This window comes from Zootoca vivipara, chromosome 13 (assembly GCF_963506605.1).
Source record: "Zootoca vivipara chromosome 13, rZooViv1.1, whole genome shotgun sequence".
NCBI lineage: Eukaryota > Metazoa > Chordata > Lepidosauria > Squamata > Lacertidae > Zootoca > Zootoca vivipara.
This window is the reverse complement of record NC_083288.1, coordinates 17479716-17497395: the sequence shown is the minus strand read 5'-3', so window position 1 is coordinate 17497395 and position 17680 is coordinate 17479716. Positions and strand designations below refer to the sequence as shown.

The 17680-nt window shown below is 46.0% G+C and overlaps 1 protein-coding gene across 1 annotated transcript in view; it reads right to left on the bottom strand.

Moving 5' to 3' along the window:
* The window catches only part of MPP3 (MAGUK p55 scaffold protein 3), a 73548-nt gene that overhangs the window by 40030 nt on the left and 15838 nt on the right, over positions 1-17680 (bottom strand). The window contains exons 5-7 of the mRNA XM_035135580.2: positions 13155-13292; positions 10346-10427; positions 8483-8568 (exon numbers count right to left, since the gene is read on the bottom strand). Of these exons, the coding sequence (XP_034991471.2) occupies positions 8483-8568; positions 10346-10427; positions 13155-13292 (306 nt within the window). The remainder of the gene's footprint in view (positions 1-8482; positions 8569-10345; positions 10428-13154; positions 13293-17680) is intronic.

The window sequence follows — 17680 nt, the reverse complement described above, 5'->3', positions numbered from 1 at the left end:
ATCAGCAAAAGGCAAAGGATTTGTGCAAGAGCTGAATGCTGAGGTGTCAAAGTATAGTGTTGTCACCAGCTCAGGCCCTATTCAGAGAAGACCCACTGCAATTAGTGGATCCAAGTCACCCAGGCCAATTTACTGCATTGGGTCTACTCTGAGTAAGTCGACCACTGGACGCAACCCATGGCCATCGTTTTTAACGGAGGGAGAAAGAGGGAAATTACAAATCAGTGAGGCATACTGGGTAAGGTGGTGAACTGTATCAGGGAGTCTTGGGTTCGAATTCCCTACTTTGCCATGATGTTTTCTCTGGAAGCCTTGGGCTAGTGACTCTTAATCCAGCTAGCCTACCTCTTAGGGGTTGGAAAACAAAATGGGGTGTGCCCTTGGATGACATCCTGAATTCCTTGGAGGAAAAGTAATCTGATAAAACAGGTTAGAAGGCATTTTCTCTGTCATTCCACAGCTTGGAGTGAGGATGCTTTGGATTAAAAACCACGCCAGCAAGTCTTTGACCACTATCTGATTTTATTTCAATGAATTCTCTGCCTGGCCTGCTTTCAATCTCCGCCTTTGCCAAAATGGTGCTTATTATTACATTTGGTTGGGGTTGCTTAAGCTGCCCTCTGCCTACCGTGAGACTCAAATGGTGGCCTGCGTGCAACCTGCAATTTGGTTCTGTGATTTGCACCCCAACTTTATTCATTCATTCATTCATTCATTCATTCAATCATACCCCGCTCATCTGGCTGGGTTCCCCCAGCCACTCTGGGCGGCTCCCAACAGAATATTAAAAACACAATAAAACATCAAACAGTAAAAACTTTCCGAAACAGGGCTGCCTTCAGATGTCTTCTAAAAGTCAGATAGTTGTTTATTTCCTTAACATCTGATGGGAGGGCTGTTCTACAGGGCGGGTGCCACTACGGAGAAGGCCCTCTGCCTGGTTCCCTGTAGCTTCACTTCTCGCAGGGAGGGAACCGCCAGAAGGCCCTTGGAGCTGGACCTCAGTGTCCGGACTGAATTAACGGGGTGGAGACGCTCCTTCAGGTAAACTGGGCAAAAGATATGCTTTTGCTTGCAAAAGGTTCCATGGTTCAGTCCTCAGCATCTCTCGGTAAGGCAAGAAAAAACTCCCACCTGAAACCTTGGAAGAGGTACTGCCAGTTACGTGTGGACAATACTGAACTAGATAGACCGATGATACCGTGTTTCTCCTAAAATAAGACGTGCTTCTAAAATAAGCCATGGCACGATCTTTTACAAGCAAAAAAATATAAGACATCCCCCAAAAATAAGACGTCTTGGGGGTACCTACCAGACCCAGCGGGAGCCGGCAAATGCAGCAGCGCGCGCCGCACCGCGCCCCAGCCCAGCGGGAGCCCCAGCACAGCGACGCACCGAGCTCCGGCTGAACGGGCCTCAGGACCCGGCAGTGGGCGGTGCGCGAAGCCGCAGCAGCCGGCAGGAGCCGGCAGCAGACCCAGCCGCGCCGCGCCGCACCACGTCAAGCCCAGGGACCCAGCAGTGGGCTCAGCGGGCGGCGCGCGAAGCCACAGCAGCCGGCAGGAGCTGGCAGCAGCCCCAGCCGCGCCGCGCCGCGCCGCACCGCGTCAAGCCCAGGGACCCAGCAGTGGGCTCAGCGGGCAGCGCGCGAAGCCACAGCAGCCGGCAGGAGCTGGCAGCAGCCCCAGCTGCGCCGCGCCGCACCGCATCAAGCCCAGGGACCCAGCAGTGGGCTCAGCGGGCGGCGTGCGAAGCCGCAACAGCCAGCAGGAGCCGGCAGCAGCAGTTTTAGGAGAAACACGGTATTAACAGCTTCTTAATTCTCCACAAGCTCAGAATTTAGTACCGGCTGCAGGAAAAAGCAACTTGACAATCTCAATTCTTTTTCTTTCTTTCTTTCTGGTTTTTGTATAAGCCATGGCACGATCTCAATTCTTTTTCTTTCTTTCTTTCTGGTTTTTGTATGGTACTTCAAGCTATTTTCAAGATGACTAAATTGCAATGAAGACCGAGAAGAGGGGGACAGAGACCAAACGTTGTTGTTGTTTTTGTATGATCGTGGTCAGCTCATTATGGAGGATAGAGCTATCCGTGGCTACTACCAGAGTCAGACCAAGACGTTTAGGAACCCGAAGCAGACCTCAAAATGGTGCCCATCTCCCTGCCAGGGAAAAATCTGCATCAGGAACAAGGGAAGAAGAAAGATCGACAAAGATTGGGATTTGCTGCCCCTGTTGATCCTGCCACCTGAGGCAGTCGCCTCACCTTGCCGAACGGGTGGGCCGGCCCTATCTACTACCCACAATAACTATGTTCTCCTTCCACTGTCGGAGGCATATGGTCAGTTGCCAGGAATCACAAGAGGGGAGTCTGCTGATACACTAAGGTCCAGCTTGCAGGCTTCCCTTAGGCATCTTGTGGGAATAAGATGTGGGGCTAAAAGGGGGTTTGGCCTGATCCAGCAAGGCTTTTCTTATGACCTTTCGCAACTAGCAGACGCAGCGGGGGAAACCACTGCACCGAACAACCCAGCGTATGCTCAACTGCACCATTTCCACAGGTTACAAAAACCAGCTCATCTCGACAGAGAACGTGGCGTTTTTTTAGAACAGATAACACATCCCCTTGTCAAACGGTGTTGGCGTTTTCGGGTTCGGCTGTTACATTCTGAACGGCGACAGGTATTTTTCCTGGGTTCTTTTTGTCCCGGGGTGGGGTGGAAGAGATGGACAGGTTTTTTCGTTTTTATCTGTGGGGTTTTGGTTGTGTGTGTGTTTGCCTGTTTAATCTTGAAGTATTAAAATCGCATCTTGCATGCACCATATTCCCAGAGCCTGCTAAAAGCAGACAACTGCCGCGAGGCCTTGAAAAGAGAGAAAACCACAGGAAAGGCCTCTTTGTAACCCGAAGCTCTTCAGCAGAGCTTAAACGATTCTTAAGTGCTTGAATAAAGTTCCTGAAAGTTACAGGTTCCCTTTGTTGCGGAACCTAGGGAAGGGAGAGGAAAAGGCACTCTCCCCTCTTGGACTGAAAGAGAGTTCTGAACAGTTTGTCTCCCTTTCCTCGCAACAGTCTGAGAACATTAATTGACCCATTCAAAGGGATCATTCCACTTTGCTGTCTCGTTTCCAAGCTAGGTGGCAAAAGATGAAAGGATGCTCTGCTTCCCGTTGTGGCACTTAGCTCATTCCCAAGCTCCTTCAAGTAGCAAGTGTTCAGACAACCTCTTTATGTCACACTGCAAAGCATCGCCTAGATTATTAACAGCACAATTTTTTTAGGCCACGCCGCATCACAGAATGATAATAAATGTGAGCTGGGAAACTAACCACATCATTGTGAATGCAGAAGTAAATTCTATTGAGCATAGGATTGCAGCTTTGATTGGCCATCAATCGCTTGGACTAATCAATTTGGGGGGGGGGAATCAACTGAATGATTAAAGTTAACAAATTAAAATTAATTTCGCAGCATAGTTTTCTTTAAAAATAATGATACTGTGTTTCTCATATTTTAAGACGTATTCATAAAATAAGCCGTAGCAGGATTTAAAAGCATTTGCGAAATATACGACATACCCCAAAAAATAAGCCATCCCCATGAGCTGCGCGGAACGAGACCGCCAAGCGCCCCAGCCAGCCAGCCAGCGGGACCAAGCACGACGACTGCGGCAGGAGGAGGAGGCGGCCTGCCAAGTCGGTGCCCAGCAGCGCCGCACAGAGCGCCCCAAGCCTCCTGCCCTGTTGCTGCTGCTGGCTCCTGGAGGCTTGGGGAGGTCTGCGTGGCGCTGCTGGGCGCCAATCCGGCAGGCTGCCTCCGGGAGCCAGAAGCAGCAGCGAGTCCAAGGATCTTGCTGGCTTCCTCCGTCCCCTTGATTTCTGCATTGATGAGTTGGTTTGGAGAGGCGGACGGCAGAGTGAGTGAGTGAATGTGTGTGTGTGTGTGTGTGTGTGTGTGTGAGAGAGAGAGAGAGAGAGAGAGAGAGAGAGAGAGAGAGAGAGAGAGAGGAGAAAACAAGCCCTCCCTTGCTGGTCAGGGGGTGGGAGAAAGGTCCCGGGTGGGAGAAAGGTCCCAGATTCTCAAGGTTCCCCCTCCTCCCTCTCCGAGTTTAATGGGTGTTTGGCTGCGGCGGCGGCATCCCTAGTCTGCCGATGTGAACAAGAGGGGAAGAGCGAGAGCTGTGAAATGCCATCCTGCAATGTTGAAATTGCCATTGTAATTTCCACTCCCTTCTCCGTTGCCACGCTCACTTTCTCACCTCCGTGAACCTCCCCCGCACCGTCCTTCTTTCTTCCTCCCCCTCCCCTTTTCAGTGATCCTCTTTTCCTCTCTGCCCCCCCACCTGCACTCCAGTGTCTGATTAAACGAGAAGGAAGTTTGGGAGTGGAGGCTGCAAAGCTCTCCCTTTAAGAGGCAGCCTGCAATGACAAATTGTTGAAATTGCCATTGCAGGCTGCCTCTTAAAGGGAGAGCTTCTCTCCCACACTTCCTTCTCATTTAATCAGACACCGGAGCACGGGTGAGCGAGGCAACGGAGCAGGGAGGGGACATTTGTTGAAGCGGGGCGGGGAGGAAACCCACCGATCACTTCTTGGAGTGGTTTAAAGCCACAGTGTCCCCTGGTAAAAGGCTGAGATTTCTTCACCAGCCCTGTTTACTTGCTACAGCCTTTCGCCTTCTTCCCCCAGTGTCCTGCCCATAGCTGCCAAGTTATCCCTTATTTTAAGGGATTTTCCCTTATGCTGAATAGGCTTCCTCGCGAGAAAAGGGAAAACTTGGCAGCTATGGTCCTGCCAGGTTGGCCCCTGATCCTGTTATGGCACTTAGGTCTTTATTGGGCAGATGATGAGACAACTTTATAGGGACAGGAAAAGGCTGGATCTTCCTGAAACTTTTTCTTTCTTTCTTCTGCTGCCGTCTGTGCAGCAGGATGAGGCAGGCGCCCAGAACCATGTGGTACTTAAGGTAATTTAAAAAAATAAGACACCCCTTGAAAATAAGCCATATGCTTATTTTCTTGAGTAAAATAAATATAAGACGGTGTCTTAAAATATGACAAACACAGTAACCATAATACAGTGGTACCTCGGTTGTCAAACATAATCCGTTCCGGAAGACCGTGCAACTTCCAAAACGTTCGACTTCCGAGACGCATTCGAAAACGGAAGCATTTACTTCCGGGATTTCAGCGTTCGAAAACCAAAATGTTCGACCAAGGTACCACTGTATTTTTACAAAACCCTGGAGATGGCAAGCCCTTTCTTGGGGGAAGGAAGGCTTTTTCTGCTCTACCTGCTGTGATTTTACCACTGCCGATTGACTTAAAATATATCTTGCTTGCTGATTGTTCTACAATATCATAGAATCGTAGAATTGCAGAATTGGAAGGGACTCCGAGGGTCATCTAGTCCAACCCCCTGCAATGCAGGAATCTCAGCTAAAGCATCCATGACAGATGGCCATCCAACCTCTGCTTAAAAACCTCCAAGGAAGGAGAGCCCGCCACCTCCAAAAGGAGACCGTTCCACTGTCTAACAGCTCTTACTGCCAGAAAGTTTTTTTCCCTGATGTTCTCATACGCTACTGGATAGCTTTGTTGTTTTAATACGCTCTTCAGCACTGAGGCGGCATCTTTGAGCCAAGAAGAGGTACATAAATAGATTGTAATAAAAGTAGAGGTAGAACGTGATTTTTACGTGCGCCATAGCAAATGGTTTAGGTCCTTTGCTCCCAACAGAAAGTGCTGTTAGGAGTTTGCTGGGGGAACAGAGCAGGTTGTACATCAAGACCCTTCTAACCCCTGGATCCAGCACGTGTTACAATATAAGCCAGGCTAAGTTCCTGGTGAAGTGATCGCCTGGGTGAAGGAACGATTAAGGGGAACGAAGGACAACGGCTCTATGTGATACAGCGAATGGGTAGGGCTGGGTAGGGCCCCTCCCTAAACTCACAGGGAGCCTCTCATTCCAAACTACAGATGGGCAATTCCCCCCCCCCCAATCTACCTAGTCTGATTTAGAAGTGAATCAAAGAATTCCTGGAGGGGCAGGGAGGGATGTGGAAATAATTCTGCTTATTTTCCAAGCCTGTCTGAGACAGAGAAGAATTCTAAACTGAGGTGGAGAAGAATTAATTGGGTGGCCCTAAAACAGGCATAAGCAAACTCGGCCCTCCAGAGGTTTTGAGACTACAATTCCCATCATCCCGGACCACTGGTCCTGTTAGCTAGAGATGGTGGGAGTTGTAGTCCCAAAACATCTGGAGGGCCGAGTTTGCCTATGCCTGCTCTAAAAGCTTTCAGGTGGGATTTTCCAAGCCTGTCGTGGAATAACTTTGATCGCATCCTGGATAGTTCAGCTGGTGAGAACGTGGTGCTGATAATGCCAAGGCTACAAGTTCGATCCCTGTATAGGACAGCTGCGTATTCCTGCATTGTAAGGGGCTGGACTAGATGATCCTCAGGGTCCCTTCCAACTCAACATTTCCACAATTGTTTTCCAAGAATGGGGAAACTTTGCCACTTCTGATGTAGCTGAACTACAGCTCCCATCATCCCTGACTGCCAACTGTGGTGGCTGATGGCAGTTAGAATCTGACACGGGAAGAGCCCAAGGTTTCTCTTCCCTATTCTGCTCTGAATAGCAGAAGATCTCTCATACATAGCACTCCTTTCCAGTCCTGTTATAGAAGGTTTCAAGTCCTCTTAGCCAGAGATGCTACAGGCTGAACCTCGAACACTTCTGCCTGCAAATCATGACCCATCTGAAGAGCCCCCCTTATTTTTCGCAGATTGCACCACAATGCTTCCCTGGCCCCAATTTGAAGCGCGGGGGGGGGGGGGAGAGACTCACAGAAGAAATCAAATCCCTGCCACTTTTTTCTCCCCTTTACAGAGTACTTCCTGCTTTTTTCCCCTAGTTCTCCAATTTAAGATGAGGGAGAAGAAGACAACACTGATGATTCAGGTGTCCTTGGCTACTCTGCCGTCTCCCAAGGCCAACTTTTGTAGTTCTTGCTTGGTTTCGAAAAGAGGCGTTTATGATTTCAGTGGTAATTACAGCAGCGGCATCAAGGATCGCATTTGGGGTGCCGGGTTGCTTTTTCGGTTCCCCTGCGTAGGAGTCGCCGGGCACGTCATCTTCCCCCTTGGCACAGAAGAAGTGTGCCTTGTGACGGCATAATTAATGCTGTGCCAACGCTGGCAAATTAAGTGGCTCTGTGCACCGCCAGAATGACAGGAGAGTCACGTTCCCGACGAACAGACTCCTCTTCTGGAGAGGAGAGCAAAGCGTGCCGAGCTCTAGCAAATGAAACACTGGGAGCCCTCTTTAAGTTTACAACTAAGTTTGAAGCTGTGCCCTTACCTGCCCCACACTTAATGCAAGGTACAATGTCAGGTGTAGGGCAAGGGGGTGTGGCTTTCCCCCCAAAAGTCTTGAAAGCCATATTTGGCCCAGAAGTCCCCCACCCCTGTCTATGAGAAAGAGAAAGAGAGACGGCGGCTGGGAGAAAACGACTCTTAATATGGGTCTTGCCCCCTGCAGTTTTTACAAGTTCTTGTATTGCTAATAATTAGATGATCATGTATTTTTAATAATTGAATCATCGCACACACACAAACATACACTCCCCCCAAATTAAATCATTCTGTTTGATTAGCAACTATTGTTATCTTTTTAAAAATTCCACAGCCCCAAATATCAGTACCTTTCAAAGTCAGTTAAACCAATTCAGTGACTAATTGCACAGTCCAATTTGTGTCTATTCAGAATCATGTCCCACTGAGGGCCTACAGTACAGGCTGGACCGTATCTACAGAGAAGATCACCCTACTGAATTGAACAGGGCTTACTCCCAGGTAAATGTGGGGTGAGGATTGCAGCCTTCCTCCCTTAGGCTGCTATCCTGCATGTGTACAGGATACACACTTGTCCCGTATAAGTTGCATTGAACTACTGTATAAGCCCTGTATAAGTTGCATTGAACTACAGTGGTACCTCAACTTACAAATAACTCTACTTACGAAAAATTCAACTTACAAATAAAAAAAATGGCACGCGCCTACAGATTTTTTTGACATGCGAAGGCTGGATCGGGCCCTCGCCGCCGCAGCCACCGGGCTCCTGCCTCCCCCCCCCCCAGCTGCCAATCTGGCCATAGGGCCCTTCTCGCCGCCCCCGGCCCCGGCCTCCCGCTGCCCCCCCCAGCTGCCGATCCGGCCATAGGGCCGGATCGGGCCCTTGCGGCCGCAGCCGCCGGCCTCCCGCCGGCCTTTAAAGTGCATTTTTTTTAGGCCCCGGAATGAATTAATCCATTCCCAATGTATTCCTATGGGAAACATCGTTTCGACTTTCAAATGTGCATTCGGAACGGATTAAATTCTTAAGTAGAGGTTCCACTGTATGTGGGACTTGCATGCATAAGATTGAGCTGTAAACATTGGAGCCCTGATAAAATAGAAAATTAAGCATGGAAAACAAACCAAAATCTGACTAATTTCTTCCGGTCGTTTGTGAAGCACAGCAACCCCGTTGACTTCCCGCAGCTCATCTCCAACATGAACAAGACCTAAAAGGCAGAGGGGGAGAAATATTAAGAGGAGCTTCCTCTCTAGGATAGGAAAAATCCCATTCATTCTTTGCAAAAATATCCAACAGTTCACATGGAGGACAAAGTGGTCCCTGGACATGCCTGCCTATTTCCAAAGCCTGTGCGCAGAATGAGCAGAACAGAAAACAGCAATGAAATCTTCCATTTTCCATCAAATTCAATTCAAAGCACAACTTTATGTGTTTCCCGCTCAGATAGTGAAACTCATTCGGAGACTTCAGGCCAAACTCTAGACCGGATTGGAAAATAAACCGTGGTTTATGAAGCCAAGAATGAAGGAATGAATGAATTTATTAATATGGTCGCAGACCAGCATCAGCACGCACATCACAAATCATAAAACACAACAAAAATACAAAGGGCAGTGTGAACATAACAAGGATTCAAATATAAAATTAAAACTACTTATTAACGAACCCCCTGTAGTTAACATTTAGGGGTTGGATCATTATGGGATACCACTTGCTTCCTGCGATTGATTGCAGACACACAAAATTTGGCTACATTTAATGTAGTCTTGGGATTCTTGTCCTCTAGCAGTAGTTTTAAACTATGATGTTCGGATTCTTTCATTGACTTTTGCAAGACAGGTGTAATAAAAGTCAAACGTATATCTTCATACAAACGACAACATAAAAGTACATGTGATGCAGTTTCTACTTCCATAGAGCCACAAGGGCAGACCCGTGCTCTATATGGTTTACCCTCAAATCTGCCCTGAAGCCAAGAATGAGCAGTGGGGCAGAGTACTCCTCTCTGCCCTGCCCCATCTCCTAGCTTCTTTTTCTGCTTTGTTAACCCTCCCCAGCTCAGACATGATGGAGAACCTCTGACTTAATACCTTCCAGGCCCTTCACGTTGTGACGCAATGTTGGGCTACAGCCCCCATTGCTCCCATTGGCCATGTTGACCTTTCAAAGGCGCTACAGATCTGGAGGGCTTGTTGTATAGGGCTGATACAGTCTTCCAGCCCAGATGATTGCAGGGTAGGAAATGTAAATAAACCGCAGCCCCAATGAAACGAAGCAAAAAAAGCCTCCTCAAATGCAGATGTTAGCATTACGGCATCATATTGTGACCTTTCAGAACAAGTATGTGAGCCCAGCAATTTCCACCAGGCAAGGAGAAGACCGTGCAAAGGAATGTGGGATGCCCTTTGGAGAATAACATCTCACATAATCCACTGCAACCTCATCACACCATTAGCCAACGATGCAGATGACAGCAAAGGTTGCAAGGTTTTTAGCTGGGGCAATCAGAATAAGGTCCGCTCTTTGACTGCTGAGTCAGGACCCTAAAATGTGTTTTACATAAATATTTTTTTTATTTTGTTCTGTGTATATCACAATGCTCTTTTGTTGCTATGCCCAATGGCTGACACAAATAAAGTTGTCATTCAAATTCAATTCACACCGTTAGCAAGCTCCAGGGAAGAGCATATTTGGGGGCTGTGGGGAGAGGGTATCTTTCCAAACTTGCCTTTCTTAACCTTGGGTCTCTAGATATTGTTGCACTACAACTCTCATCTTTTCTAGCCAGCATGGCCAGTGGTGCGGGATGATGGGAGTTGTAGTTCAAGAACATCAGGCGCCCCAAGGTTGAGAAAGGCTGTTCGAAGCTTCCAGATTGGCTGAATGGGTGGGGGTGGGGTGGAACCCTGAGCCAATCAGAGCACGGCTTGCACTCTCTAACTTCAACACAGGGAAACGGAAATCTAGCTGCTGAAGAGACCTACCGCTACGGTCAGCGGCCCCTCCCCTCATGATCCGCGCCACAATCACAGCTCCGGTGTGCTCATCCCGCCTGATCGTCGCACCCTAGAATGCAAAGAGAGACAGACCAATAGAACCACAGAGCTGGAAGGGACCACGGGGGTCATCTAGCCCAACCCCCGCAATGCAGGAATATTTTGCCCGATGTGGGGCTCGAACCCACGACCCTGAGATTCAGAGTCTCATGCTCGGACAACTGAGCTATCCCAGTTGTCAACCATTGACGTGCAGCTCTTGGCTGGCCCATAAGAGCAGCGCTGCTGGATACTCTCAGTGTTCCTTAATGCTTGTCTTTGGAGCGTACACTGGCCAAAAAAGCTCCCCATTTTATGCTGGTTAGATGGCTCTAGGATGCTGGGTGCAGGCGGCCTTGCAGAGACTCTGCTGCAAAAATCAGAACGGGCCTTTGACTCCAGACCACTATACTACTGGCCTGTGAATTTTTCATTTACCTGTCCTTTAAATATATATATATATTTATACTTTTCAAATACAGTGGTGCCTCGCTTAACGAATGCCCTGCTTAACGAAATTTCCGCTTAACGAAAGGATTTTTCGAGCGGAGGTTGCCTCGCCAGACGAATGCGTTTTACGAAAAATTCGTCTAGCGAATCGCAGTTTCCCATAGGAATGCATTGAAATTCAATTAATGCGTTCCTATGGGCAAAAAAAAATTCAAAAAAAAATTCAATGCATTCCTATGGGATTCGCTAGACGAATTTTTCGCTATAAGAAAAGACCCGTGGAACGAATTAATTTCGTCTAGCCAGGCACCACTGTATATACATTTCACTGATTTTACAATCATTTTGACATGTTAGAACTTGACTTCCTTCCCCCTCTTTCTGTGGTTCCTTACATTTATTTTTAATATCTTCTGCATATCCAAATTAACTTAACTTATTAATTTATCTTCTTTAAACATATACTCTTATGTAGCTGCAGGTTATTACAATAATCCTGCCAGTGTTTTTATCTGTTTAGAATTTATCAGTAAATAAACCATTTCCATTCCTTTATAAAAAGTTATCTTGATTTCTTATTCTTCTGGTAAGTTTCGCCATTTCTGCATATTCCATCATTTTTTGTATCCATTTGCTGGGACTTCTGCTTCTATCCATTTTTGGGCAAGTAACATTCTTGCTGCTGTAGTTGCATACATGAATAAATTTATATACAGTCATACCTTGGTTTTCGAACAGCTTAGTTCTCAAACGTTTTGGCTCCCAAATACCGCAAACCTGGAAGTGACTGTTCCGGTTTGCGAACTATTTTTGGAAGTCGAGCATACGACGGGGCTTCCGATTGGCTGCAGGAGCTTCCTGCAGCCAATCAGAAGCAGCACTTTGGTTTCCAAAGGTTTTGGAAGTGGAACGAACTTCTGGAACGGATTCCATTCAACTTCCAAGGTACGACTACCTGTCCTAGCTAAATGCAGTCAATGTGGCAATGCCAGCCAATGGCAAAGGCTTTGAAATGAGATTGTGCATAGCCATGAGAGTGAAATTGAAATTATGATCTAATAGAAAACATCTTGAAAATGCAATACAGATGGCATCTGACCCCAGCGAAATTGGCGAAAATATATAAAGGGAGTGACAATACTTATTGGAGGTGTCATGAAGAGGCAGGCTCATATATCCATATTTGGTGGCAATGTAAAAAGATTAAAACGTATTGGGAGAAGATCTATATAGAATTGAAAAACATGTTGAAATACTCTTTCAAAAAAACCCAGTTGTTTCTGCTGAGTATGTTAGATAAGGAAATCAAGGAAAAAGATAAATGCTTAATAATGTATGCGACTACATCCACTAGGCTTCTTATCGCAAAAAGATGGAAAAGTGATGAAATTCCAAAATGAGAGGATTGGCAAATCAAATTATTAAATTATCAAAATTAGGCGAACAAAATAGGAGAAACCAAGGGGATTCCAGTGCAGAAAATTGATAAGGATTGGGGAAAATTTAATGAATATAAGAAATAAATTGTGGGAAACGCCGACCTCTTAGCAGACAGGTGAAGGACTCAAAAAGATAAAAAATTAAGGAATAAAAGATAGAAAAGGGTATACAAAAGAATTTGGAAACCGAAACCGAAATAGAGAACAGGCTGGAAGTCACAAAGGGTGTAGGGTGAATAGGTGGGTGGGGATTTTTTAATTTTTCTTTCCTTTTTCTCCATTTATTTCCTTTTTTGTACCAGCAATTGTGATTGGATGATATTTTGCTAAAAGGTATGAACATCTTTTTCCCCCCTTGTTTTTTTCTTTTTCTTTTTGTTTCTCTTGATTTCTTGATTTTTGTTACTTCTTTTTGTTCCTTTGTATCTGGAGTTGGATATGATTTGATATGTTTTGATATGATTTTATATGATTTCATATGATTTGTTATGTGTTTGTTTGTTATGATTTGGAATGTTTCAATGAGAAATAAAGCTCTTAAAATATTTTTTAAAAAAAGAGAGAGTGAAATGGAACCTTCCAGTCCAGAAGCAATACCCATGCCTCTATGCCAGGCATCCCCAAACTTCGGCCCTCCAGTTCCCATCTTCCCCGACCACTGGTCCTGTTACCTAGGGATCATGGGAGTTGTAGGCCAAAACATCTGGAGGGCCGCAGTTTGGGGATGCCTGCTCTATGCCCTGCTTGTGGGGCTTTCCTAGAGACAGCTGGTTGGCCACTGTGGGAAGCTAGATGCTGGCCTGGGTGGACAATTGTTCTTGCAAGCCCTTTCGCTGCCTGTGGCACAGGCCACAAGAATACATACGCACCAGAGGCTCTTTATTCTTCACCAGGCGAACTATTTTCACAGACTCCTCGTCGAAATCTTCATCAATGTTGTCCGGCAGAGGAGGGAGGACAGGGTCAAAATTCTTCTGGGCAACCGTGTCGTGTACAGCAAGCATGGCCTTGGGGTTGCAAGGGAATGGGGAGAGAGAGAGGAAAGAGGCAGAAGGGCGTAAGGAAACAGGAACGGATTCTTGCAGGTTTCCAAGCAGGACACGTCAATCAACTAAGGCTTGAGGCTGGGATGGGATGGGATAAGAGCACTTGAATGTGATGAGAGACCAGAAGGACAAGTAACCAGAGCACTTTCCGTTTACACACAGGGACGTAGCTAAACTGAGGCCCGTAAGCCATGTTGAGAGTTGACTGTATCACCCCGTTTCCAGCCTCTCTCAATTTCAGCATCTCCACCCCCATCATTCAGCCCAGGCTCTGGGATTCAGCTCCAAGGGTCTTCTGATGGTTCCCTCCCTGCGAGAAAACCACTTCCGTGCCTTTGCCGGAGGTGGAGTTGTGGGCAGCCCGACGAGCCCATTGCGTGGGGGCTGCAGTGTCAGCCCCTACGCAATGGAAGCTCCCGCCTGCGTCACCCACGCCCCCGTCCAATAGGGATGAGGGGGCGGGGCCGCAGCGTTTAAATCCCACCGCGCTGCCGGAGCTCGCTCTCTTTATCCCAGTTCGCCGGAGCAAACAGAAGCACCCGCCCACCCGCCCCTTAAAAAGAGAATAGGGGGCGCTGCTGCGGACCTGGTCGGTTGCCTGGTTAGTCAGTGGACCGGGTAGGACTTTTCCCATACTGGGCTAGCCATGATGGGTTTTTCGCCTACCTCGTAGCATGTCGTCACAACTTAGGTTAGGCGGTTAGGCGTTGGAAATTTGCATAACAATAAGATGGAGGAGGGGCAGATTGCGTCATCACCTGCCCAAATTTGGAGAAGTAATTCCGTTAAAGGATTCCGGGGGCGAGGCTTGGTCCAGAGCCGGGAGTCGCCAGGGCCGTAAGGCACGCCCCGTACGGTGGCCACAGAAGGAGTTCCGGTTGATCTGCATCGCCGGGTTCCTTACTGGTGGTTAACTTCTCACGGACTTCAACACACGGGTTGGAGTCGGATTTAGTCTGATAGGTTCCAACGCCTAAGCCAATTCCACTCAACATGCATATTTAATAAAGTTGTGGCCTGAACCACCCAATTTAACCCTTAAATTCTGTGTCGCGTGTCATTATTACACTGATCGGAGGGCATTGCTACACAAGTGAAGCTTCAGGGAACCAGGCAGAGGGCCTTCTCGGTAGTGGCACCCGCCCTGTGGAATGCCCTCCCATCAAATGTCAAGGAGATGAGTAATAATAATAATAATAATAATAATAATAATAATAATTTCTTATTTATACCCCGCCCATCTGGCTGGGTTTCCCCAGCCACTCTGGGCGGCTTCCAACAGAAAAATAAAACACGGTGATCTATTAAAAATTAAAAGCCTCCCTAAACAGGGCTGCCTTCAGATGTCTTCTAAAAGTCTGGCAGTTGTTTTTCTCTTTGACATCTGATGGGAGGGCGTTCAACAGGGCGGGCGCCACTACCGAGAAGGCCCTCTATGTCTAGTTCCCTGCAACTTGGCTTCTCGCAATGAAGGATCCGCCAGAAGGCCCTCGGTGCTGGACCTCAGTGTCCGGGCAGAACGATGGAGGTGGAGACACTCCTTCAGGTATACTGGACCGAGGCCATTTAGGGCTTTAAAGGTCAGCACCAACACTTTGAATTGTGCTCGGAAACGTACTGGGAGCCAATGTACCAGTAGATCTTTCAAGAGTAACTATAGAACCTTTAGAAGACATCTGAAGGCAGCCCTGTATAGGGAAGCCTTTTAATGTGTATTGTTTTATGTTTTTATATATGTTGGGAGCCTTCCAGAGTGGCTGGGACAACCCAGTCAGATGGGTGGGATACAAATATTATTATTATTATTCACACGTACTCATTCACAAGTCCATTCCATCCCACTTCCACATTTAATCTGCAATTTTAAAGAAAATTTGCACACTTTAAAAAAGAATGGGGAAAATGTATAGTTTATTTAGGAGACCACTGTGAGCAGATGGAAACATTAGCAGGATTTTAATCTCACTTGTAATGTAACAAATATTCTGGATAATTTGGATTGATACAAAATATAGATTAGGCAATAATACACAGATTTGAATGTTGATATCAAGACACATCGAGGGGATGTGGGGGGGGAGGAGTCGTGAGATTCAGAGTACATAATCTCTATTTATGTATATGGATTTGGACTGTTACAACTTTATATTTGTAAAATCGATTAAAAAAAAATTTCAAAAAAGTGAAAATAAAGAAAATTTGCACGCAAATCTGCATGATTTAAACAGTATTGCACAATGTATTCTCTCACAAAGAATGTGTTTCCAAATGTATTTCCGCTCAAAACAGTCTTGCAAAACTCTGGGAAATGTGAGATCCGAAGGATAACGACATTCTCATCAGGGATGCGTGAGGAATTCAAAAAGGGTCCAGTTCTTTGAGCATTCCTTGCCCCATGACCCACATGGAATCACGGGACAGCCCCCTTCTGGGAGTGTTTGTGCAAGCATAGCAGCTAGAGCACTGAACAAGGACCAGAGAGACCTGGGTTCTAATCCCCACTCAGCCATCCACATTGTGTGACTTTTGAGCTAACCTTGCAGGATCGTTGTGAGGATCACACAATCATAGAATTGCAGAGTTGGAAGGGACCCCCAAGAGTCATCTAGTCCAACCCCCTGCAATGCAGGAATAAAATGCAGCAGGGTGGGTTTGATTTAAATAAAATCAGCAGGACTTGATTTAAATCATCCCCCCCCCCCCCGAAAGACTCGTTTTTGCTGGTATAATCTTAATATTTACAACCAGGTGAAGGTTTCATTTTTGGAATGCAGTCATAAATTTTCAGAGGTGTTTTTACAATTATATCAGAAATTACTGATTTGGTTATACTATTAGAAACACATAGACAGATCATTATGAAATTATTGTGAGGCTTAGTAAATTAACTGTTTATATTTGGGACAACTTTTCTGCTGTACTTCATTGGAAGGAGAAAAATAATCATTTCATTAACAACAATTTAAACAATTTATTTAACTAAAACAATAACATTATAACCATATGTATCCATGTTTGTTAACTGATGTGGTTAAACATTTTTTTAAAAAACAAACAAACACTTAGACTGAGTTTCAACACACATGAAAAACTTAAAACAAATCCTTATTTCCTGATGAATAGGCTTTGGACTATAATGTTACTTAAATTTCATTTCATAAACTTTATTGCGCTAGCCAAAGGTCATGTCATCGTTCACACGGGGAACAAAAGGAAAAACAGCAATAACCATAAAACAATTTTTTAAAAAACATTTAGCACTACCGGTGCAAGTCTCATAGAGATTATTTGTTGCAGAAGCTAGAATAGCAGGGAAATCTCAGGTAAAATATGCCAGTTTAAATGTCCGAATCCCCTTTGCAGTTGACCGCTATTTTATCTAGCTCTTTTCTCTTGAACTTCTTAGGTGCCGACGTATATAATGCTACTTTATAAGTTACAAAGTCATCAGTATCGCTCAGCAGCCATTATGTTTCTTAAATAGAAAACTATCTTTAGAAAGATTTTTCCTCCAAAAGCATTTTATTTTAAAAATCCGATTAATTTTTTTTTATTAAAAATCTGATTTAAATTAAAAAGTCCAATTTATTTATTTATTTTTAATTGATTTTTATCTACCCTGAAATGCAGAAGAAAATGGGGAAAGGAAGAACCCCATATGTCACCTTGGGCTCCATGAAGAAGAAGAAGAAGAAGAAGAAGAAGAAGAAGAAGAAGAAGAAGAAGAAGAAGGAGGAGGAGGAGGAGGAGGAGGAGGAGTAGTAGTTTGGATTTGATATCCCGCTTTATCACTACCCGAAGGAGTCTCAAAGCGGCTAACATTCTCCTTTCCCTTCCTCTCCCACAACAAACACTCTGTGAGGTGAGTGGGGCTGAGAGACTTCAGAGAAGTGTGACTAGCCCAAGGTCACCCAGCAGCTGCATGTGGAGGAGCGGAGACGCAAACCCGGTTCCCCAGATTACGAGTCTACTGCTCTTAAACACTACACCACCCTACTGGAAAATAAACGTAATAATAAACAAGACGTCAAATAAGTATTTGACTGATTGCTGCCAAGGGGAAAGGGGCACAGCCTGGTCCTTCTTTTCCATTGAATACTCTGCATTTGTATAAATATTGGTCTGGTAGTACTAGCTATGGTTTTTGGAGGAGGGCATTCCGCTTGGAATATTAACCGTGGCACTGAGCACACAACCCGCCCCCTGCTTTAAAAGCTTCTCCCGTCACCAAGGCCAGTTCCAGCAACAAAAAATGGAGGGTCCGTTGTTCTTGAACATTTCTATTGCCGCAATTAAAATAGTTAGCTTCCAGCGCTGCTTTCACAACCAAAAAATAAACCAGTGACACA